Source organism: Xenopus tropicalis, chromosome 3 (genome assembly GCF_000004195.4).
Source record: "Xenopus tropicalis strain Nigerian chromosome 3, UCB_Xtro_10.0, whole genome shotgun sequence".
Classification (NCBI taxonomy): Eukaryota; Metazoa; Chordata; class Amphibia; order Anura; family Pipidae; genus Xenopus; species Xenopus tropicalis.
Genome location: NC_030679.2, coordinates 131,780,696 through 131,803,747, shown reverse-complemented (window position 1 = coordinate 131,803,747; position 23,052 = coordinate 131,780,696). Strand labels below are relative to the sequence as shown.

General features: G+C 39.4%; 3 protein-coding genes across 3 annotated transcripts; all 3 read left to right on the top strand.

The window, feature by feature from the left end:
* Positions 1-903: 903 nt before the first annotated feature.
* On the top strand, positions 904-7,716 carry LOC105945145 (endonuclease domain-containing 1 protein). The gene is made up of 3 exons (XM_018092516.2): positions 904-2,059; positions 3,953-4,317; positions 6,364-7,716. Exons 2-3 carry the CDS (start codon positions 3,958-3,960, stop codon positions 7,000-7,002), a joined length of 999 nt encoding a protein of 332 aa, XP_017948005.1. The 5' UTR covers positions 904-2,059; positions 3,953-3,957; the 3' UTR covers positions 7,003-7,716.
* A 5,807-nt stretch (positions 7,717-13,523) lies between these two features.
* LOC116409562 (protein spinster homolog 1-like) lies at positions 13,524-19,664 on the top strand. Its single transcript, XM_031898238.1, has 8 exons — positions 13,524-13,534; positions 14,077-14,309; positions 16,764-16,829; positions 17,713-17,849; positions 18,031-18,182; positions 18,337-18,406; positions 19,141-19,289; positions 19,628-19,664. The coding sequence occupies exons 1-8, from the start codon at positions 13,524-13,526 to the stop codon at positions 19,662-19,664; spliced, it is 855 nt and encodes a 284-aa protein (XP_031754098.1).
* Positions 19,665-19,822: 158 nt separating this feature from the next.
* Positions 19,823-22,107, top strand: LOC116409499 (protein spinster homolog 1-like). Its single transcript, XM_031898157.1, has 5 exons — positions 19,823-19,971; positions 20,618-20,807; positions 20,939-21,004; positions 21,213-21,311; positions 21,750-22,107. Exons 1-5 carry the CDS (start codon positions 19,847-19,849, stop codon positions 21,936-21,938), a joined length of 669 nt encoding a protein of 222 aa, XP_031754017.1. The 5' UTR covers positions 19,823-19,846; the 3' UTR covers positions 21,939-22,107.
* The last annotated feature ends 945 nt before the right edge of the window (positions 22,108-23,052 follow it).

Below are 23,052 nucleotides of genomic sequence, written 5' to 3'. Positions count from 1 at the left end.
GCTGTTGGTGGTTTATTGTCAGATTGGCAGAGAAAACCCCACGCACAGAGTCCTGAGGAGGTGATTGGACAAATTTGGGTGGCAAGACACGGAGTTAAATCTTGCCTGTTTTGTGAATTCCAGCCAACAGAATAATTATGAACCTTTCAAGATTTTAGAAGGTTCATATCATATCATATCTTGTTAGCTAGAATCTATGGGGGAGATACTTCCGCCTGTCCGTCTAGGTGCAGTTATCCTAAGGAACCAATTAGATGCTTGCTTTTTAACAGGCGGTCAATAAAGACTACATATGTTGATTGGTTGCTATTAGAGACTAGACCCCTAGCATACTGCACCTTTTTTTGCATATACAGTATATATATTCCAGTTTGGCGAGATTCTTTAATAGGTCACTTAAAATAATATATCTGTTGGTTAATTATTCATTCTGGCGGTATAGTTTTCCTTTAGGAGATGTTTCTTGCTGGAGTTGACTTCCTTTAGCTGGACTTGGCTGAGAGGCCAATTCTTGGTACTAGTACCCAGTATTGAACACACTCCTGTTCTTATTGCTTCAATATAGGGTTGTTGGACTCCAAGTGTGTTGGTTCCTAATCTAGTGCTGCCCTGTGCATAAGTGTTAAGGTAATGTTAAAAACCAAAAGGTAATCTAAAAAGGTGTTATACTAGTAAGTAACTGGTTTCAAGATGAGCTTTATTGGGTCTGTTGGTGCCTCTTAGTGCATGTCTTAACAGTCTTGGAGCAGCCATTCCAATATATAAATATGTGTTTACCCCAAATCACACTCCATGTGGCCTTTAGGCTGCTTCCCCTAAGCCACTGCTCTTAACTAGGCTGAACATGGCAGCATGTGTATGAGTTTTTCTTTGATTGATATTCCCTGTTTGTACCCTATACAGGTATGTATAGATATCTCAGCAGGCCAATGGGATTTATCAGCTAAAACTCACTCACTGAGAGCACAGGAGGGCAGCTCTCACACCCAAGAGCTTCTGTTGGAGATTAGGAAGTTGCTTCCACACAGTTACACAGGTCCATTGCTCTTTTTCCTTGAGTCTAATAATACTGTGTACAGTCTGTCCATAGAACAGCCTGCCCGCTGTCTCATTGGTACTATAATGATATTTGTAAGATATAGTTGCTGCCTTTTAAGAAAAATTCTGGCTGACAGAAAGAGGATGGAATGAGACTGTGAGGGAACGGGGTGGTGAAGTAAAAAGGGGCAAGGAAGTGACATGAATGGGCAGGGTAGTGATGTAACTGGGGTGGATGTAGCTGGGGTTTGGTTAGTAGGGTGGGCTGAGGTTTAGGGGATAGAAGCTGATCTGAGAGCAGAAATGGAGTGGAGTAGGGGTGGGCAAAACATAGTAACATAGTAAGTTTGGTTGAAAAAGGACACATGTCCATCAAGTTCAACCTTTTATGCATATATATAACCTGCCTAATCCAGAGGAAGGCAAAAAAAAACCATCTGAAGCCTCTCTGATCTGCCGCAAAGGAGGAAAAAATTCCTTCCTGACTTCAAGATGGCAATCGGACCAGTCCCTGGATCAACCTGTAGCTTAGGGATATCTTTAATACCCCTGTATTTCCTCATTTGCCAAAAGGGACTCAAGGGAACGTTGCTTGTCTCCCATGATTCTATGAAATGGGTATTTTAAGTAATAATTTACCTTCTACTTTAAAATATAAAAATCAACCTTGTAGCTTTATGGCCTTTATACAAGCACTTTCTTGATATGAGTTAAAGAGAACATCTACATCTACAGCTAATACAGATCTATTTATGTGTTCTTCGTACCTTTGTGTAATATAGAGATGAAGGTGTGGAATGTGGTTTAGACTAACTTCCTCTAAAGCTCTTCACAACTTTACGTTCAGTGATATTGGCTATATATATGTATAGGAGGCTATACCGGAGTGTCATTTAGGCACTTTCCAGTTGTATCTCTACTAATACCTAATATTCCTTTTATACTTCTGCTATCCCGGCACATCTGCTCCCATTGCATCAATTGCTGAGGATCATCTCCAGACTCAACATTTATATAAAAGGTAACTGAAATGGGCTTCTAAACAATTAGGATTATTATCAAGATCATTTTACTTCTATTTGCCTTCTCATATATAGACCTGGAGCTTCAGCAGCACAGACAGATACCCACCCGCAGGTCACAGGGCCAGGTCTATATTATCTACATTCTTTTGGGATAATAGATCAAATATGATAGTTATATGTACTGTACTTCCTGATGCAGGCCGTTGAGGCAAAGACCACATCAAAGAGCCAATGTGCTCCTCGCTCCAACAGGATTTTTAAATCTACACGATTGTTCAGCTAGACCCACCAGAGGGCCCCATGTGGCCACTTTAAGTAAGAAGTTAAAATACAAGGATAGGCCATTTCACTGGATGGGAGGGGGCAAAATATTAAAGCCACCCTCTGAGTGAAATGAATCACTGAGTTTTTTCCTGGGCTGGAGGAAGCTGCAATGGTCCATGGAAAAACTTAATGATGCAGTGGCATTTTATTTACCTTTTGTCCAGTGTCTTTGGCACCCCCAGGGCAGATTCACATTTGCACATGTGCAGTAGAAAAGTACTGGAAATGTTCTGTTATTTCTAATACCTGTGGGGTTAAAATACAACTTATTATCCGTAAGAAGCACATCAGGCTTGTACAACCATCCATCCATTTTGGGTACATGCTGCCTAACCTACCGATCCATTTTATCTTTCTTTGTAGCAACATTTTCCACCTATCATATGTGAGAGATGTGGGGTGAAACCAGAACTAATAATGATAAGTGCTGAGAAGAAGAAAGTCGTCTAATTTCCTTAGCCCCCCCCCTTTTTGGGATAAAATAGACTTAGTGCATTGCCTTAGGAGAGCTCTATGCTGTTAGTCCGTGGGTTGTTTATATTATTATATATAAACTGGGACTTTTATATATAAATGGGGACTTTTTATCTCGCTTGACATCTGGTTGTCCCAGTGTCTCATACTTTTCACCCTGGTACGATAAATTCACTATTTGATCCCTGGTAGTAAAGAATGGAGTTCCCTTGGTTCTGTGCCACTTTCCATCACTTGTGCAGTGTGGCATTAATGCTTCCAATCACTATTGTGTAGGTAAAGTAGAAACCCTTCCATCACTAGAGGGAGAATGGGTCCTATTACTGACCTGACTTAATCTGGGAATAACAGCAAGTTACAAATAAAGGAAAGGCCATCTCCTATAGAGTTTATTTTAAGCATGTAATTACATTTTTTTAATTATTTAAATGATTTAAATTTAATAATAAAACAGTAACTTGTACTTGATGGTAACTAAGCTGCATGGATCCATATTGTAGGCAAAACAATCCTATTGGGTTTATTTTTCATTTTTAAATATTTTTTATTAACCTTTGGTGATCCAAATTACTGATAAAACCCTTATGTGGAAAACCCCAGGTTACAAACATTCTATAGAATAGATCCCAGTCCCAATCACTGCTGACTGATTATGGGCTAAGTGCCATGGAAGGAGAGTTCTAGCAGTGACATTTTATGGCAACAGTCACAGAACTTGTACCAAATTAATAGAAACAAATCTGCCCATATTTGACTATATTGATTGTCTGTTTAGAAGGAGCCCTGTATATTGTGTACTACTGCTCTCTCTAGATAGATCATAGACAGAGAGATAGATAATACTTGCTTTCCCCTCTCCTAATGCATATTCCAATCTCTCATTCAAACCATAGCAAGGTTGCTATGGTAATTTAGACCCTAGAAACCAGATAGCTGCTGAAATTCCAAATAGTACATCACCCCCTACATCCCTACTACCTTACGAGACAAACAACTCTTATAAATTTGGAAATTTCTTTTCCATCTGCTAATAATACAATATGTATCTGCATGTCTATATATACAGTATGTCTTTCTGTGTTTTACTTTAGTGACCATGAAGATGATGCTGAGTCTGGCTTGGCTGCTCATAGCCATAGCCCATAAGGCTGAACCCCTCATCTCTGCAAACTTTAAAGCCTGTAAAAAGTTTTTCTACAGAGGACAGCTCCCTGCCGGCTTTGCTAGCATTGCTCTCCCTCACCGATTTAATCCCTCAGACTTACCAGATGGGATAAAGGCAAAAGAACTGACCTCTCCAGCCTATATCTGCCAGAAGTATGGGAACAGGGTTTACTTTGCTTCCCTGTATGACAGAGGGAGGCGCGTGCCCCTCTATTCTGCCTACATCTTGGACAGGAGACCCACATCTAAGCCTATAAATAAAAGACAAACATTCTTTAATATAGAACCTCAGGTAAGAACAATAAATTTGTAAATATAAATGTTGGTTACCTTTTCCTTTATATATGTACAGGTAGAACCACACTGACAGAGATGTTGGATTGCTAATCAGATATTTGAATAACAGACTGAAATGTGAATAGGGGAGGGCCTGAATAAAAAGATAAGTGATAAAAAGTAATAATAATAAAACTGTAGCCTCATGGAAAAAGAATTTTCTTCAGTTGGCGGGGTCAGTGACCTCTAAGGTTGCCATATGGCCAGTATTTACAGGCCTAGCTGGTAAAACACAGGCCCAGGCTGGGGCCGGTATTACAAATTCACCAGCAATGTAGTTGCAGATAAACTTGTAATACCTTTAACTTCAGCCACTGGCCCACCCTCTTAAGCCATCCAGAATCCACCCAAACCACCTTTTTGTCACTGCTCCCCCTGCTAAATGGTAAGGGTTTTTTTTTAAAAAAAGTTGGCAACCCTAGTGTCCTCCATATGAAAGCTGGAAAGAAGTAGAAAAGTAAGGCAAACTATGTAAAAATAATAATATATTATCCCCCATGTGTAATAAAAGGCACTAAGTTTGCTCAGGATTAGTAACCCACTGCATCCATTTCAAAGAAATTTGCTTTTAAACAGGGGACTAGTAAGTGCTGCCTACCGATTGGTTGCTATGGTTAATTGCTCCTGGGATAAATTGCTTTTTATTACATTACCCCCTAAATGTTAACTTAAAGGTGGACCACCCCCGCCCCGATCTCAAAGATCCCTCAGCGCTATTTTGATCACTTCTTGTGTAACTACTGTAGCCTCCCCCTCTTTATATGCTAAGAGCTGTAGTTAAACAATTACTGGAGAGTAAACGTTTGGACACCCTTGCTTTTTGTTTTTTACTTGGGGGACACATATTATTTTTATTACTATTAGAATTACTATAATACTCTTCCCTCAGAAACTCCCCGCCATCTTTTACTGTTTCCATGCATCTGCTGCACTTGTGAAAGCTGGGTGTAGTACAGGTATGGGATCCCTTATCCGGAAACCCCTTATGCAGAAAATTCCAAATTACAGAAAGGCCATCTCCCATAGATTCCATTATAAGCAAATAATTCTAATTTTTAAAATGATTCCCTTTTCTCTGTAATAATAAAACAGTACCTGTACTTGATCCCAACTAAGATATAATTACCCCTTATTGGGGGCAGAACAGCCCTATTGGGTTTATTTCATGGTTAAATGATTCCCTTTTCTCTGTAATAATAAAACAGTACCTGTACTTGATCCCAACTAAGATATAATTACCCCTTATTGGGGGCAGAACAGCCCTATTGGGTTTATTTAATGGTTAAATGATTCCCTTTTCTCTGTAATAATAAAACAGTACCTGTACTTGATCCCAACTAAGATATAATTACCCCTTATTGGGGGCAGAACAGCCCTATTGGGTTTATTTAATGGTTAAATGATTCCATTTTCTCTGTAATAATAAAACAGTACCTGTACTTGATCCCAACTAAGATATAATTACCCCTTATTGGGGGCAGAACAGCCCTATTGGGTTTATTTCATGGTTAAATGATTCCCTTTTCTCTGTAATAATAAAACAGTACCTGTACTTGATCCCAACTAAGATATAATTAATCCTTGTTGGAGGCAAAATAGTTCTATTGGGTGATTTTTAGCAGACTTAAGATATGGAGATCCAAATTACGGAAAGATCCCTTATCCCAAAAAGCCCAGGGGTTAATCTGCGATTGACCTGTATTGGTTGTCCAGAATGTGGATGGTAGAAAATGGAGTCAATAACCAAATAACCAAAGTGGTTTAATCAGTGCAGGAGGGCCCCTAGGGGATCCCAACCAGGTCTGTGGGACCCCTGTTCAGTAGCAATGGAAAGGGTCAGTTTTAACCATCAAATCACTCTCTGCATTGTGAAATATATGCCATACAAAAGGAGACACCACATTCATTTCATTTATGATTATAGAGATGTATTTATAACGCTGACAGTTTAGGTATTTAGTGAATAAAGCCCCATTGATACTCTGTCTGTTTTTCCTTTCAGCTGATTTATAGGCAGTTGGATGGCACAATGTTACCTGAACGCAATACCAGCAATAATATAAAAACATTCAACACAAAGCATAACATTTCTCCACGTGAACAAAAAAATCAGCCATCGAGTCTCATTAACACAAGCCAAGCTGTTGATGCTGATTATAGAAACAGTGGCTATGACAGGGGGCATGTGAATCCCAGGGGGCACCATGTAACTGATGATGAGCAGAAAGGAACATTTACCCTCACCAACGTGGTGCCCATGGCTAAAAAGTTGAACAACGAGTTTTGGAGTCAATACGAGAATGACATGATTGGGAGCGCTAAAGGCTGCAAGACAATGTACGTGGTTACCGGCATTGTACCGAGCAAGGAGTGGATAAAGGGTGACCGTGTGAATATTCCCAAGTACATGTGGAATGCTTATTGCTGTGTGGGTAAAGATGACAAGCCGATTAAGTCAGGGGCGGGGCTAAGAAAAAATGATGACTCTGACAAACCCGTTGAAAAGATGCAAATAAATGAGCTTCAAAAGCGACTCAAGAAACTTTTAGTCAAAGAGAATATTTCAATATTCCAAAATAATTGTTCAAAAAAATTGCAAACATCCAGAAAAGCTGCTGCAGCATATAATGCAAACTGCTGAATGTCTCTATCAGTGCTGCTGTGGCATCTGATCTGTACCAACCGGGCACATTTACAACCAATAGGGCAAGATGTATAGTGCACAAAACTGGAGCCTCACTCTATTCACTAGTGATGAGCAAATCTGTCCCGATTCGCTTCGCCATAAAATTTGCAAAACGGTGCCCTTTTTTTTTTTACACGACTGCACCTTTTTTTGACACGCATGCGCCCTGTTTGATGCGACCACATCCTTTTTGACGCAACCACACCCAACTTTCACACCCAAAATTCGCTCATCCGTACTATTCATCTGTTCCAGCAGGGCTACAAAATGGAAGGATTGGGTGCAACATGGGCATGCTCTGGGACAATGGTTATATTTAGGGCAGCAATGGACCTAAGCCTGCCCCTTCCCTCTGTGAACAACGCACATGCAGATGGTCCTGCTCTACTGTGCATTCGCTGATAGCAGAAGGGTAGGGTTCCCAATCCCTCTCAGCTCTGCCACCTAATTTAGCCACAAATATCCAGTGGCACCCCAGTAGCACCCCTGTTGACACTGTGAGTTGATCAGGGTGGGCCATTCATGGAGAATTGTTGTGATCAGTTCCTTAACCCTTAGAGAGCTTCTTTCCAGTAAATCATATATTTCTCTTAGTTATATTAGTGTTTGCTTGTTACTATCCTTCCCCAAATGCAACTGCCAAATAAATCTGCTCTGAGCAACTGCAAATCCACAGTGTCATTTCTTTTCTTACTTCATTAGCAGCTCTGATTTCCTGCATAGAATCCACATATTATGTAAAATATTAGTCTTATCCTATTAAAAGGAGAAGGAGAGGTTAAATTACTGGGTAGGTGTCAGATGTAAGGCATAGAGATTATCACTCGCTCAGAAGTACCCCGGCCCAGTGCAAATTTCTACTAACAGGAGCACTGGCCTGGGCTATTAGTGATGTTGTGATGGCAAATTCTTTTAATGCCTATAACAGGGGCTTGAATGATTTTTTGAACAAGCATAGTATCCACGGCTATTGTTATACTAATATCTATAGTCAGTATTGATATGGGTATATATGGTTTATGTATGTGAGTGTAACGATAGGTCAGTTTGTCTGTATGCTGGGGTTCCCTTGGAGGGGTTGAACTTGATGGACTTTGGTCTTTTTTCAACCCAACTTAACTATGTTATATGTATATTATATATATTATAATCACTTTATTATATATATATATATATATATATATATATATATACTTGATTATAATTGGCACCCACCCAGTTATTTAACTTTTCCTTCTTCTTTAGTCTAATGTCCCATGGAGAGATTCAGTCACCAGCGATAGATGGCTGGATGGATGGAAAGGCCTACACAACGCTTCGGTTTTCCCCAGTCGCGCAAAGTTTCCTCTTGCAGGCAATGAGTAGGCCTTTCCAACAACAATTCCTATTGTTGCCAGTGGAAAGGCGTTTAGGTGGCGGCGACTAAATCTCTCCATAGGACATCAGCCTTAATATAGGTAAGGATCACATATATACAGTACCTTCCTAGGGACCCTTGTCTCATCTCATGTTTTCTCCATATGTGACCATTAGCCAAATCTTTTGTGCTCCAGGGACCCACAACTAGAGTGTAAGCCCCTTGAACACAAATCCCTGGGGTCAGACACAGCTCAGTACTAGATTTTTTTTCTCCCAGTACTGACATGTGCAGGAATTATTGGAGCTTTGTTGAAAAAGCTAATGTACCCTATACATTTCTGGTAAACTGATATATATATATATATATATATATATACATATATGAGTATATGGATGGTACATCATACAACTCACACAGTGTGTACAGCACTCCATATAACAGGATACATTTCAATAGAAAAGCCACACTATGTCCAAGTTTAAAATACTGGTGCAAGGTGCAAAGCAACTCTCGTGGGCTCTGGGAGTCCTGGATGCCATTATTATTATTAAAAGTTGCCCATAGCAACCAATCATATTTTTGCTTTTGTATTCTAACTTGCAAGTGACCGTTTTAATTTTAATGTTAACTTACACATTGCAATAAATATGCCCCTATGAGTACAGAGGAAGCTTCTCTCAAGTGATTCATAAATGAGCTTCTCTCAAGTGATTCATAAAAATCTTTGCACCCCTGGCAGTCTTTCCAAATCATCGTAGCACAAAGTATCCTGCAGTACATATATATTCCCAGCAGAGGGAGACCTTGGTCATCCATTGAACTATACAGTTGCAGCAACCATAAGTCTTTAATACTTTCTTGCAAAGTCTGTGGCAAAACAGACATTGTGTTATTTCTAAGTATAACTAGTCCGGGACTGGAATGGGCAGAGGTTACTGTGGTATAAACAATATCACGTGCAATGGCAGAAAACACTGGAACATTTGTACCAGGCAATAAATAAAGATGAAATCATTTCTCATTGCAGGGTTAATAGGGGACCCTTTCCATGGCATATCCCAGATATATTTGTTCTTTCTTTGTCCTTTTATTGTAATATAATACTAAGGTATTGATTGGACGGCATTGCATTACAAACCTCATCCATCCCCCAGGAGGTATTACCAAACGCAGAGGCCCCAGCTAAGGATTTGTACCAACTGAAAACATTATAAAATGCAGAGAACTCTTCTGAAATATTCATCACTGTGGCGGGTAGGGGGATGGGAGGGAGGGGACGCCGGCACAAAGGGAAACTTTCATGGCACGGCAGGATTAGTTGGGGTTTAAATAAACACTATAAACCACCAATCAGAGCATAGTTTCTAACACAGCTGACATATACATACAGTCGCCTGTAGGCATCATAAATACAGTTATAAGAGTTATCAGAAGTGAGGGGTTGAATTATAGAAGATGGAAGGGGGGAAACTAGAAGGATTTTCTAGCAGTTTTATATGGTTTTGGATTTATTAAAACTTTCTGTTGTTGCCCCGCCCACTTTTTCTAACCTTGGGCCACAGCTATATAGTAAAAACCACTGTGCAAAGTGTGGGGACCCTGGTTTTATTAGTGTCTGAATGGCAGCAATATAAATTTCCCCATTGAAAGTCAACGAGTGACATCTGATTGGCGGTTGGTGGCTCCACCCCCTTTTTCTAACCTGGAGCTGCAGTTACCCAGTGACTAACTCTGCAAAGTTTAGGGACCCTAGGATTAATAGTTACAGAACGGCAGCAGTTTAAATTTAAACCAATAAAATTCAATGGATAAAATCTGATTGGCTGTTCACAGCTCCGCCCACTTTTGGGCATCCAACAATCATCATATTTTTATTCAGGCTGAGCCCATGACTGTGTGATTCAAGTTTGGGGGGTGTGGCCTCAAAGCTGTAAGATTGGCAGCAGTTTCAATTTCCCCATAAAAATCAATGGGTGAGATTTGATTGGCTGTTGTTGGCCCCTCCCACTTTGGGGTCATCCAACAAATGTTGCTGTTTCATTTGGGGTGACCCCATGATTATGTTATTCAAGTTTGGGGGGTGTAGCTTCAAAGCTGTAAAAACGGCAGCAGGTTGAAAACCTTTCCTGTCAAAGTCAATGGGAAAATTGGGGGGTTCAGAGCGGCGCCACAAAAAGACGGGGGGCCAGATCGCTTAGAAAAGCACAAGCAACCTGCTCCGCTATAGAAGTGTGGGGAGTTTGGGTGTTGTACCCCTAAAACTGTAGGAGGAGTAGCGTTTAGAAAATGGGGGGTGCTAAGAATAATAAGAAAAAGCGGAAGAATCAGCTGAAGTGGAAGAACAGTCCGTGGGGTTTTTCAACCCAACATAATTATGTCAATATTGTAAATTAATCACTTTAATTGGGATACAGGGTACAGGCCCGTGTTTGCAATACTTTGCTCATTATCACATAATATAAGCTCAGTAGTAATATATTAGCTCAGTAACAGCGCATTATATATATATATATTGAAAGTTTCTTATAGAAATCTTCCCAACGGTGTCAGGGAGTCGGCTCCACTGCTTGCATTGTGACATCACCGTGATGTCATAAAGGCTGCAGAGGCTGTTGGTGCAGATTGTCGACAAAAGATCAGTTGCACTTCAGCAGCGATACTGTGAGGCAGCAATGTCTTGTGGGTGAGTGAGAGATGGCAAATACATATATAGTTATAGATACAGATATATAACTCTATAACAACTCTATAACTCTATAACTATACTCTATAACTATACTCTCTATATATATATAATTATATAACTATACTCTATAACTCTATAATTATATAACTATACTCTATAACTCTATAACTATACTCTATAATTATATAACTATACTCTATAACTCTATAACTATACTCTATAATTATATAACTATACTCTATAACTCTATAACTATACTCTATAACTCTATAACTATACTCTATAACTCTATAACTATACTCTATAACTATACTCTATAATTATATAACTATACTCTATAACTCTATAACTATACTCTATAATTATATAACTATACTCTATAATTATATAACTATACTCTATAACTCTATAACTCTATAACTATACTCTATAACTATACTCTATAACTATACTCTATATATATATATAATTATATAACTATACTCTATAACTCTATAATTATATAACTATACTCTATAACTATACTCTATAACTCTATAACTATACTCTATAATTATATAACTATACTCTATAACTCTATAACTATACTCTATAACTCTATAACTATACTCTATAATTATATAACTATACTCTATAACTCTATAACTATACTCTATAATTATATAACTATACTCTATAACTATACTCTATAACTCTATAACTATACTCTATAATTATATAACTATACTCTATAACTCTATAACTATACTCTATAATTATATAACTATATAACAACTCTATAACTCTATGACTCTGTCACTATATAACTCTATAACTTGTTAGTGGATTTCCCATAAGCAGCTCAGTACTTGGGGGGTTGAACTGTACAATGGCAGCACCGACCCCCAACCTAACATTAGCCCTAATCCCTGTGCAGCCTTCATAATCAGTCTTGTCTGTTATACTGCTGTATTTTATATGTTTCCTAATTAGGAATGGGACAGTTCTTTTGTACAGGTATGGGACCTGTTATCCAGAATTCTCTGGACATGGAGTTTTTCCATAACTTAGATCCCATATGTATAACATATTTACCGGTGATGTTGCCCATAGCAACCGATAAATGTTAATAAATACACCCCTGAGTCTACCAAAAAAATAATTTCAACATTAATTAAACCCAATAGGATGGTTTTGTTTCCAATTAGGGTGAATTATATCTTAAAATGCACTGTAGTATTATTACAGAGAAGGAGGAAAATCAGTTTTGAATTTGAATTATTTGATTAAAATGGAGTCCATGGGAGCTGGTTATCCCATAATTTGTAACTTTCTGGATAATGGATTTCAGGATAAGGGATCCCATATCTGTAGTACAGGTATGGGACCTGTTATCCAGAATTCTCAGGACCTGGGGTTTTCCAGATTCTTCCATGACTTGGATCCCATATGAAAAATGTGTTTCCTAACACAAGAGACAAACATTACTGGTGATCAACCAATCAGCAACTAGATTTAAACAGTCACCTACAATCCTATACAGATATTAGTGAAACCCAATAGGATTGGTAGATAAAGGATCCAGTAAAAAGCAGTTTTATTATTACAGAGAAAAGGGAAATTGGTTTTAAAAATGTCAATTATTTCAAATGCCTGTAATTCAGAACTTTCTGGATAAGGGGTTTCCAGATAAGGGGGTCCCATACCTGTAGTAATCACACTGTTATAGTTTATTGGCCACATTTATTGAAATAGTGTTTTATTGATTTCATACAATGAATAGAGCAGCATCTCAGGCAGAAGTTGATTAAACCAGTGGGATGTTCCACATCATGGGGGAGGGGGGGCTAGAGTTAGCAAAGGGAAGATGGGGGATAAGAGAAAAGGCACTTTGGGGGGAATATACTGTATAATGGCAGCACCTCCCTCCCAATCTGAACCAGCCCTGATCTCTGTGTAACAGTTTTAGGGGTACAACACCCAAACTCTTGTGCTTTTCTAAGCAATCCCGCCCCCCGTCTTTTTGTGAACCCCCAATTTTCCCATTGACTTTGACTGCCACACTTACAGCTTTAAGGCCACACTCACCAAATTCAAATCACATAGTCATGGGGTCAACCTGAACAAAAAGATGATATTTGTTGGATGCCCAAAGGTGGGCGGAGCTATGAACAGCCAATCAGATTTCACCTATTAACTTTCAATGGGAGAATTTAACCTGCTGCCATTCTCACAGTATTTAGGCCAGGGTCCCCAAACTTTGCACAGTTTGTCATTGGGTTAGAAATAAACCAATGGCTACAGATTCATGGTTACAAAAAGCTGGCAGAGCCACAAACAGCCAGTCAGACAATTTTACTCATTGATTTCAATGGGGAATTATAAACTGCTGCCATTTTCACACATTTAATGCTGGGGTCCCCAAACTTTGCAGTTTGTCACTGAATGACTATGGAGTCAGGGTAGGAAAAGTAGGTGGAGCCTTTAACAGCCAATCAGATTTTACCCCTTGAATTTCAATAGTTTATATTTAAAGTGCTTGCATTCTTACGCTATTTACACCAGGGCTCCCCAAAAAAATGGGTGGGGCCACCAACAGCCAATCAGATTCCATACATTGAATTTCATTGGTTTAAATCTAAAATGCTGTCATTCTCACACTATTTATGCCAGGGTGCCCAAACTTTGCACAGTTTGTATCCTTTATTTCTTGGGCTTAGTTTCTATGTAATATACGTAACATGTGAAATAATGTGCTCACTATTGCTAAATATAAGGATATTATAAGTCTACCGAGGAGCTCCATGACCATAAAATGACTTCTAATATCCTCATATATTACAGTGGGGGGGGGGGCATTATCTTTTAGAGTCACGTTAAACAAATGACATGATTAAGCACCGATTATAACTGATGACATCACTAAGCACCAAAGTATAAGCATAGAATTTACAGCATATCCATGACTTTTGCTAAAATAATTTTGTATCTGTTTTCATTTCAGTATTTTCAGATTCTTCAATTTTATATTCAACTTTTTTCAACATTTCAAGAAATCACAGAAAACTTTCAAACAGCCAGACATAGAGAAAAATGAAATAAATGAAGAGAAGAGAGATGAGCAGAGCGCAGAGACGGACGCTCCCTGTCAAATCTCCTACAGACGTGCTGTGTTTATGGTGGCTTTTTATTTCTACCTAAACTTTGTAAACTTTGTGGACGACTTTATATTGATGGGTAAGCATGCTTCATAATAACTGCTTATGGGGTTATCATTCACAGGCTACATTTTTCTGCCATCATGACTAATAATTTTAGTTCATGGGACATAGATTTTCTCTTAAAAGTAAGGAAAACTAGAAACATTGGGAAGCCCATTTATATGGGCAAGAAACTAAACTGAGCAGTATACAGAGAATCCCCCTAGTGATCAACAAGGGGTAAAACAGCTACAAAATATATATACTCATGTACCATTTAAAATGAGTTAATAAATAGAAATGAATTTTAGTCAATAATAAATGTCATGAGTATATATATTTTTATAGATTTTCCCTTAACTATATGGTTTAATTAATAAAGGATATTGAGGGGTACTTCTGCCTTAAGACATAAGTAGAGAACGGCTACCTGCAGCAATTGTTATCTATGCTCTTATGGAGCTCAAGTAATTGTATAGATCAGGGGTCTGCAACCTTTAAGACATAAAGAGCCACTTGGACCCGTTTTCGAAAAGAAAAAAAAACTTGGAGCCGCAAAATGTGCCAGAGTCCAATAGCCCCCCCTATAATGTGCCAGAGTCCCCCCTAATGTGCCAGGCCCCCCTATAATGTGCCAGAGTCCCCCCCCTATAATGTGTCAGAGTCCCCCCTAATGTGCCAGGCCCCCCTATAATGTGCCAGAGTCCCCCCTAATGTGCCAGGCCCCCCTATAATGTGCCAGAGTCCCCCCCTATAATGCGCCAGAGTCCCCCCTAATGTGCCAGGCCCCCCTATAATGTGCCAGAGTCCAATAGCCCCCCCTATAATGTGCCAGAGTCCCCCCTAATGTGCCAGGCCCCCCTATAATGTGCCAGAGTCCCCCCCTATAATGTGCCAGAGTCCCCCTAATGTGCCAGGCCCCCCTATAATGTGCCAGAGCCCCCTAATGTGCCAGGCCCCCCTATAATGTGCCAGAGTCCCCCCTAATGTGCCAGGCCCCCCTATAATGTGCCAGAGTCCCCCCCTATAATGTGCCAGAGTCCCCCCTAATGTGCCAGGCCCCCCTATAATGTGCCAGAGTCCCCCCTAATGTGCCAGGCCCCCCTATAATGTGCCAGAGTCCCCCCCTATAATGTGCCAGAGTCCCCCCCTATAATGTGCCAGAGTCCAATAGCCCCCCCTATAATGTGCCAGGCCCCCCTATAATGTGCCAGAGTTCCCCCTATAATGTGCCAGAGTCCCCCCCTATAATGTGCCAGGCCCCCCTATAATGTGCCAGAGTCCCCCCTAATGTGCCAGGCCCCCCTATAATGTGCCAGAGTCCCCCCTAATGTGCCAGGCCCCCCTATAATGTGCCAGAGTCCCCCCTAATGTGCCAGGCCCCCCTATAATGTGCCAGAGTCCCCCCTAATGTGCCAGGCCCCCCTATAATGTGCCAGAGTCCCCCCCTATAATGTGCCAGAGTCCCCCCCTATAATGTGCCAGAGTCCCCCCTAATGTGCCAGGCCCCCCTATAATGTGCCAGAGTCCCCCCTAATGTGCCAGGCCCCCCTATAATGTGCCAGAGTCCCCCCCTATAATGTGCCAGAGTCCCCCCTAATGTGCCAGGCCCCCCTATAATGTGCCAGAGTCCCCCCTAATGTGCCAGGCCCCCCTATAATGTGCCAGAGTCCCCCCCTATAATGTGCCAGAGTCCCCCCTAATGTGCCAGGCCCCCCTAAAAGTGTGACTTACCTCCTGAGAGCGAATCACGCGCCTTCCTTCAGCCCGGTCCTCCTGCAGTCTGGCTTCAGTCCTCTTCAGCGCTGGCGGCGCGATGACGTCATCGCGGTCCGGCAGCCTCTCTGTTAGGCTGCCGGCCAGCGGCAGCACACACATCATCCTCCGCGGAGAACAGCGCCTGAAAATCCACTGAAAGACTAAAAGTCAGTAGTCTTTCAGTGGCTTTTCAGGCGCGCTGCTCGCCGCGGAGGATGTTAGTCACCAGCCGCGGGTTGCCGACCTCTGGTATAGATGAACTCCCTATTATTTTTACATTTATATGTGATATAAGGGGGCACAATGGCGCTCTATATACTAGAGAGATCTCCCTTCTGAGGTTAAAGTTTGAGGATAAGTAATGGGGAGGCTGTATAACTGCCCAGGGTCGGACTGGGCCGCCGGGACACCGGGAAAAATCCTAGTGGGCCCCGGCGGCCCAGTCCGACCTTTGCCGGCGTTCCCCCTTCTGACTGTTCCTCCCCTGACGCGTTCAATTTATACGCGCTTGGGGAGGACGTCAGGTGGGGGCCCTGCGGGGGGGGGTTAGGGGGGGCCCTGCGGGGGGGGTTAGGGGGGGCCCTGCGGAGGGGGTTAGGGGGGCCCTGAGGGGTAGGGGACACGGCTGGCTGGGGCACCTGCAGGGCCCTGCACCCCCCAGTCCGACCCTGTAACTGCCCAAATTAACCCCCGAGCATCTGTATTAACCATGTCTTTTTGTATCATTTGACAGCAATTCTGCCTATCATTATAGAAGACTTTCATAGCACGATCATCAGATTCCAGTTGATCTTTTTAGGTATGACAAAACTTCTACATCTGTATACTGTATAAAGCCGCTCATTGCGTTCTTTTTCTTTTTTTTTTTCCAACTCACATCACCAACGTTTGCCCAGGTGACCAGTAAATGCTAATTACCATTTGGTTGCTATAGGTGATTAGAACTGTAGTAAATTTTGCACCTAATATTACATAACTAGTGATGAGCGAATCTGTTCCGTTTCGCTTCGCCGAAAAATTCGCGAATCTTTGAAAAGATCCGCGAAACGGCGAAAAATTCGCGAAGCGGCGAAAATGTTGTGCGACAAAAAAAATTGTCGCCCGCGGCTATTATTTTGTCGCGCGCGGCTCTTGTTTTGTCGCGCGGCTCTTGTTTCGTCGCGCGGCTCTTGTTTCGTCGCCCGCGGCTCTTGTTTCGTCGCCCGCGGCTCTTGTTTCGTCGCGCGGCTCTTGTTTCGTCGCCCGCGGCTCCTGTTTCGTCGCGCGGCTCTTGTTTCGTCGCGCGGCTCTTGTTTCGTCGCCCGCGGCTCTTGTTTCGTCGCGCGGCTCTTGTTTCGTCGCGCGGCTCTTGTTTCGTCGCCCGCGACTATTCTTTTTTGACGCCGCGACAATTTTTGGACGTGCGGCGAATTTTTCCGCGGCGAAATTTTTCATCCGTTTCGCGAAACAATCCGCCAATGGCGAAACGCGGAAATTCGCCGCGAATCCATGCCTGGCGAAACTTTTCGCCCATCACTATACATAACCCCCATGATATTATAATGTGAAACATTTTTGGGGGAGCAACTGTTATTTTACATACATATATGCGTCTGTCAGCTCAGCCGGGCTACTGTTACATGTGAGGTTTGACAATCTCTGCGTCACTTTCTCCTCTTATAATCTTCTTTTTCCCTCAACAGGGTTTCTATGCTCTAGAATGATCATTTCGCCATTTTTAACTGGTGCCATACCTCGCTATAAGCAGAAGATGGTATTGTGCATTGGACTATTGTTCTATTCCGTATTGGCCTTTGGATGCACATATATTCCCCAGCAGGTAACTATTTGCTCATTTACTATTTATTTATATTTTCTCCCCTGGTAACCTGGTAACAAATCGTACCCCCCCCTCCCTTTGGCTTTAGATTATTTAGTTTAGAGTGCAATTGCACTTTCTCCACAATCATTCAGTCGGAATCTTAATAAAGTGTTGACTTTGTGTCTTTTTCCAACTCTAGGGGTTCTGGCTCTTCCTGCTGGTACGACTATTTGTTTCTTCAATGGCAGAAAGCTGCCTAGGCATGGTTCCTGTAATGATTGGCGACATTTTCCGCCCTGACCAGAGAACACGGATGCTAGGTTTTTACACCTGCACCAACGCATTTTGCTGGTATGTACTATATATTGCCTGTTAGTACATTTATTTTGCAACGTGTTTTGCAACTGAATTGCCAAAGGCTACTCTCATGAATACATAAATGCACTAATGTAAATAATTGCAATATGCAGTGAAACTTATTGTTTATTTTATCCTTCTATTATAGTATGCTTGCTTGCATCTTTGGAGCTTCAGCAATTGACCTGGCATCTTCAAATTGGCGATATGCACTACGGGTAAGTAAAACACCTGCTTTTTGGGTGTCGGGGATTTAAATATTCAATATAAGGAAATCTTTGAACAGTATCTTGATATGCTATAATATAATATCCCTATACTTTATTTACTATAAGTCACCTAGGAGTTCCATGACCATATAAAAACAATATAAAAGCATATAAAAGGCTGAATGCTTTTATTCAGGTCACGGAACTCCTCATATTTTACAACAGGGGGTACTTTATTTATTAATGTACAAGTTTAAGTGAGTCATGTGACAGAAATTACATCACTAAGCTCCGATTATAACTGATGACATCACTAAGCATTGTTTATAAGGATATAATTTACAGTTTGGTCCTATAGGGAAGTGACCAAACTGTATATTATATGAATATTACATAATGAGTTTCAGTTCTGTAGTATATTGAAATATATAATAGGAAAATCACAGTTTATAGCACCACTAAATCTCATACTGAGCATTAAAGTGATCAGTACATTCATCTCTTAAATTCTCTGAAACAAATCAGAAACAGTAAATCTCTTAAGGATTGTCTCACTTGTTAGAAGTATATAGTAAAATATAATCTGAGAAAATAGCTCTGTCCAACCATATATATTTCTTTCTAACAGTATATAGTATGGCCCAAGGATAATAATTATGTTTGAGTGTGCAGATCAGTTGATAGTATATAACTGAGAATGTACAAGGTGTTATTACTTATAATTACTCTTAATTCTAATACAGATAACCCCAGCATTTGGCCTGTTTGGTTTGTTGCTGGCAATAATAATTGTGAAAGATCCTCGAGAAGGCATGGAGGATGAAGATGATGAAAGTGATATACCTGAATCCAAAAGTAACTGTTGTTCGGACTTGAAGCAACTTCTGACAAGGTTAGTGTAGACTTCTACCCTCTAGCAAAAAGAAACAAGGAATGGAGTTTCAATCCTTGGCATCTCCAGCGGGATTTATATAGTTTAGCAAACCAATAAAAACAGATGCAATACTAATTAGATAAAAGGGCTAGTAACAGAAGCATAGCAGAAGCAAATGAAGACAGTATGGAATGAAAGTATTTTGGCACAACACAGACTGTTTGTGGTTCTTAAGAATATTCTCGAGTACAGTCGCATTTACGTTTTTTCAATGCGTTTTCTCGAATTGTGAAACAAATATAAACTCGAATTTTGCTAAATCTGCCCTTTTGACACTGCATGTCCCCCTACTGCAGTATTTTGCAAGTGGCCCTGAATGTTATCTTTTTGTGAGCAGTGCAGAATACACAAACTAGTTTGATAGAAATAACTGGTATTTCACTAATTATTGTTTCCTTTAGTTTTATTTTTACTGGTCCCTTAATGTGAAATAAATAGAGAAATGTAAAAACACACATTGCCACTAACTTCAACTCTCCTCTTCCAGTTGCAGCTTTCTCTCCTCCACGGCTGGCATGTTATGCTATGCTTTAGTGTACGGTTCAAAGACTGTCTGGGTCTTCACACTAATTCAAGAAGATCGGAAAGAACTACATATCAAGGCACACTGCTTGACCAAAAACTGCAATTATGATGACAAGTAAGTTCTACTTTCATGAACAAGCATAGATGTTTTAATGTGCATACATTACCCACAGACACTTATTTCCAACTTAAATACACACAAACCATTTTAAAGCCTGTACTGCAAACAGGGGCCCTTTATGGTTATGGCACATTCAAGGGAAGAAACCTATCAGGTGTCTAGTAAAGGTAAAAGGGTCCCGTGCTAAATATCCAGTTCTCTCCTTTACCCCAGAAAAACTGGAGTCCTAAATTACCAACTTGCAGGCAAATAGTTTAGTGTGACTTATATAGGATCTCATTTGCCCCAGAGCCTATAAGATGTTGGCCCAATAATTAGTAAACTTTAAGTGCATTATGATATAAATGTAAGATCCCCCATTCTCTTAGGAGACCTTTAATAGTAGTGTAATACCGATTTCCATACAATATAACTTAATAAAACCTGGTGAGTTAGGCCAGGGTTTATAAAAGACTTTCAATACGAGTAACCTTGAATAATAACTGATATTGATATGAAAGTTAAACCAAGACAAACCTTTCAGTTTCCTGCCGTTTACATTTTACGGCTCCGTTTGCACTCAGTGGTTCTCCAAAGATTTGTTCTGGTTTCTGTTGTCTTTTCCTCTGGCCCTTTGTTTATATGCTATTTCCATTCCTAGCCTGTTTTATGGAATCATCAGATGTGCGTTGGATCTAATTGGCTATATTATTGGCATGGAACTCAGCAAGTATTCCAAGAAGAGGACGCCTGATATAGATGCAGTGTTGGCAGGAATAGGGCTTATTACCTGTGCCCCTTTCTTCCTGTTCTTTATATTTATGCCAGAGATCAACATACCTGTTGCCTATGTAAGTATTATCAGTCCATAGATTTGCAGGCAGTAAAATATAATAATACAGATAGAGTTCTCCTGTTATAAATGTTTTGCTATTTATGACAAAAGAGTTTTTGTTAATTTTTCTGATTCTTTGTTTTCCAGGTTTTCATTGCCGTCTCTGGAATATTACAAGCTATATGCCAAGTCCCGATGCTTAACATGAAACTGGTAGTGTAACCTTTACTGTGCTTTATTTTACCCCCAATCTATTTACCCCATTACAGTCAATACTTCTTGTGCCTTACTTCCTATAGAAGGGAATTCAGGGCTCTTCAGCTCCTAGAATATGTTTCTTTCTGTCCCTAAGTGCATGTACGTACTTCTGAAAACAATCAGTGATAGATGGTGATCCTAACCCTTTGCCTTCTCTCTCTAGAACTTAGTGAGCCCAAAACTACGTGGAAAAGCCAATGTTATCCAGCTGTTCTTCTCAAAGCTGTTAGAAGGTATTGGGCACGCAATCTTTGTGAGCTTAGTAAGTAGCACCTCTTATCCTTTTTATATTTAGTAGTGATGGGCGAAATGTTTTGCAAGGCATGGATTCGATGCGAATTTCCGCGTCGACTAAATAATAGCCGCGGGCGACAAAAGAATAGCCGTGCAATGAAATAATAGCCGCGGGCGACAAAAGAATAGCTGCGCGACAAAATAATAGCCGCGCGACAAAATAATAGCCGTGGGCGACAAAAGAATAGTCACGGGTGACAAATTTTTTTGCCGCACAACATTTTTGCCGTTTCGCAGATCTTTTGAAAGATTCGCAAACGGAACAGATTCGCTCATCAGTAATATTTAGGTCTAGTAAATAGGGCTTTTTCTTTATATTTTTATGTCTAATGAGCAGGATTTATATCCTTTTTGAATTAGTCTTTTTAATTATGAAATTAATTTGATTTTTTTTTCTGTCTGACAGGTCTCTCATGAACTGCAGAAGAACAATCCGTATGTCACCGAGCTGATGAGTTTGGAGTTTGCTCTAGCATTTTTTCCATTTGTGGCAGTGATCGGAGGGCTATTTTTCTTCATTACTGCTTATTGCGTAAGGAAGAAAAAGAAAATGGCAGAGAAGCCAATGGCTATATATGTCATCAGTCAGAAATAATCGACGAGCGGAATTACAGCAAGTTCCCACAATTCCTCCAGCAATTCTGCGCAGAACAGTCTGTTTGGAATGATGCACATTCCTAGACGTAAATGCAGACTGACCGCTTCACGGAATATTTGCAAGACGTCACCAGCGTAGCACATGCGCAGAACTTATATTAGCTATGCTCAATGTATATTTATATATCATTTTATATATTATCAATTTGTATACATATATTTATATTTTTATATATACAATTGTATATAAAGATATATATTTTTATAGAAAATTCTATTTACTAAAGAAAGATATATATTTTTATAGAAAATTTTACTTGTACTAACGAAAGATATATATTTTTATAGAAAATTTTACTTGTACTAACGAAAGATATATATTTTTATAGAAAATTTTATTTTTACTAAAGAAAGATATTTTTATAGAAAATTTTATTTTTACTAACGAAAGATATATATTTTTATAGAAAATTTTATTTTTACTAAAGATATATATTTTTATAGAAAATTTTATTTGTACTAACGAAAGATATATATTTTTATAGAAAATTTTATTTTTACTAAAGAAAGATATTTTTATAGAAAATTTTATTTTTACTAACGAAAGATATATATTTTTATAGAAAATTTTATTTTTACTAAAGATATATATTTTTATAGAAAATTTTATTTGTACTAACGAAAGATATATATTTTTATAGAAAATTTTATTTGTACTAACGAAAGATATATATTTTTATAGAAAATTTTATTTTTACTAAAGAAAGATATATATTTTTATAGAAAATTTTATTTGTACTAACGAAAGATATATATTTTTATAGAAAATTTTATTTTTACTAAAGAAAGATATTTTTATAGAAAATTTTATTTTTACTAAAGAAAGATATATATTTTTATAGAAAATTTTATTTGTACTAACGAAAGATATATATTTTTATAGAAAATTTTATTTTTACTAAAGAAAGATATTTTTATAGAAAATTTTATTTTTACTAAAGAAAGATATATATTTTTATAGAAAATTTTATTTGTACTAACGAAAGATATATATTTTTATGGAAAATTTTATTTGTACTAACGAAAGATATATATTTTTATAGAAAATTTTA

What these genes read in the sequence shown, in the direction of transcription:
- LOC105945145 (XM_018092516.2), top strand. Translation starts at nt 3,958, where the DNA reads ATGAAGATGATGCTGAGTCTGGCTTGGCTGCTCATAGCCATAGCCCAT. An exon ending in TCTTTAATATAGAACCTCAG is followed by an intron (nt 4,318 to 6,363) that starts GTAAGAACAATA and finishes TTTTCCTTTCAG; the next exon opens with CTGATTTATAGGCAGTTGGA.
- LOC116409562 (XM_031898238.1), top strand. An exon ending in ATTCCAGTTGATCTTTTTAG is followed by an intron (nt 16,830 to 17,712) that starts GTATGACAAAAC and finishes TTCCCTCAACAG; the next exon opens with GGTTTCTATGCTCTAGAATG. An exon ending in TTGAAGCAACTTCTGACAAG is followed by an intron (nt 19,290 to 19,627) that starts GTTAGTGTAGAC and finishes CCCCTACTGCAG; the next exon opens with TATTTTGCAAGTGGCCCTGA.
- LOC116409499 (XM_031898157.1), top strand. Translation starts at nt 19,847, where the DNA reads ATGTTATGCTATGCTTTAGTGTACGGTTCAAAGACTGTCTGGGTCTTC. An exon ending in TCAACATACCTGTTGCCTAT is followed by an intron (nt 20,808 to 20,938) that starts GTAAGTATTATC and finishes TTTGTTTTCCAG; the next exon opens with GTTTTCATTGCCGTCTCTGG. An exon ending in CGATGCTTAACATGAAACTG is followed by an intron (nt 21,005 to 21,212) that starts GTAGTGTAACCT and finishes TTCTCTCTCTAG; the next exon opens with AACTTAGTGAGCCCAAAACT.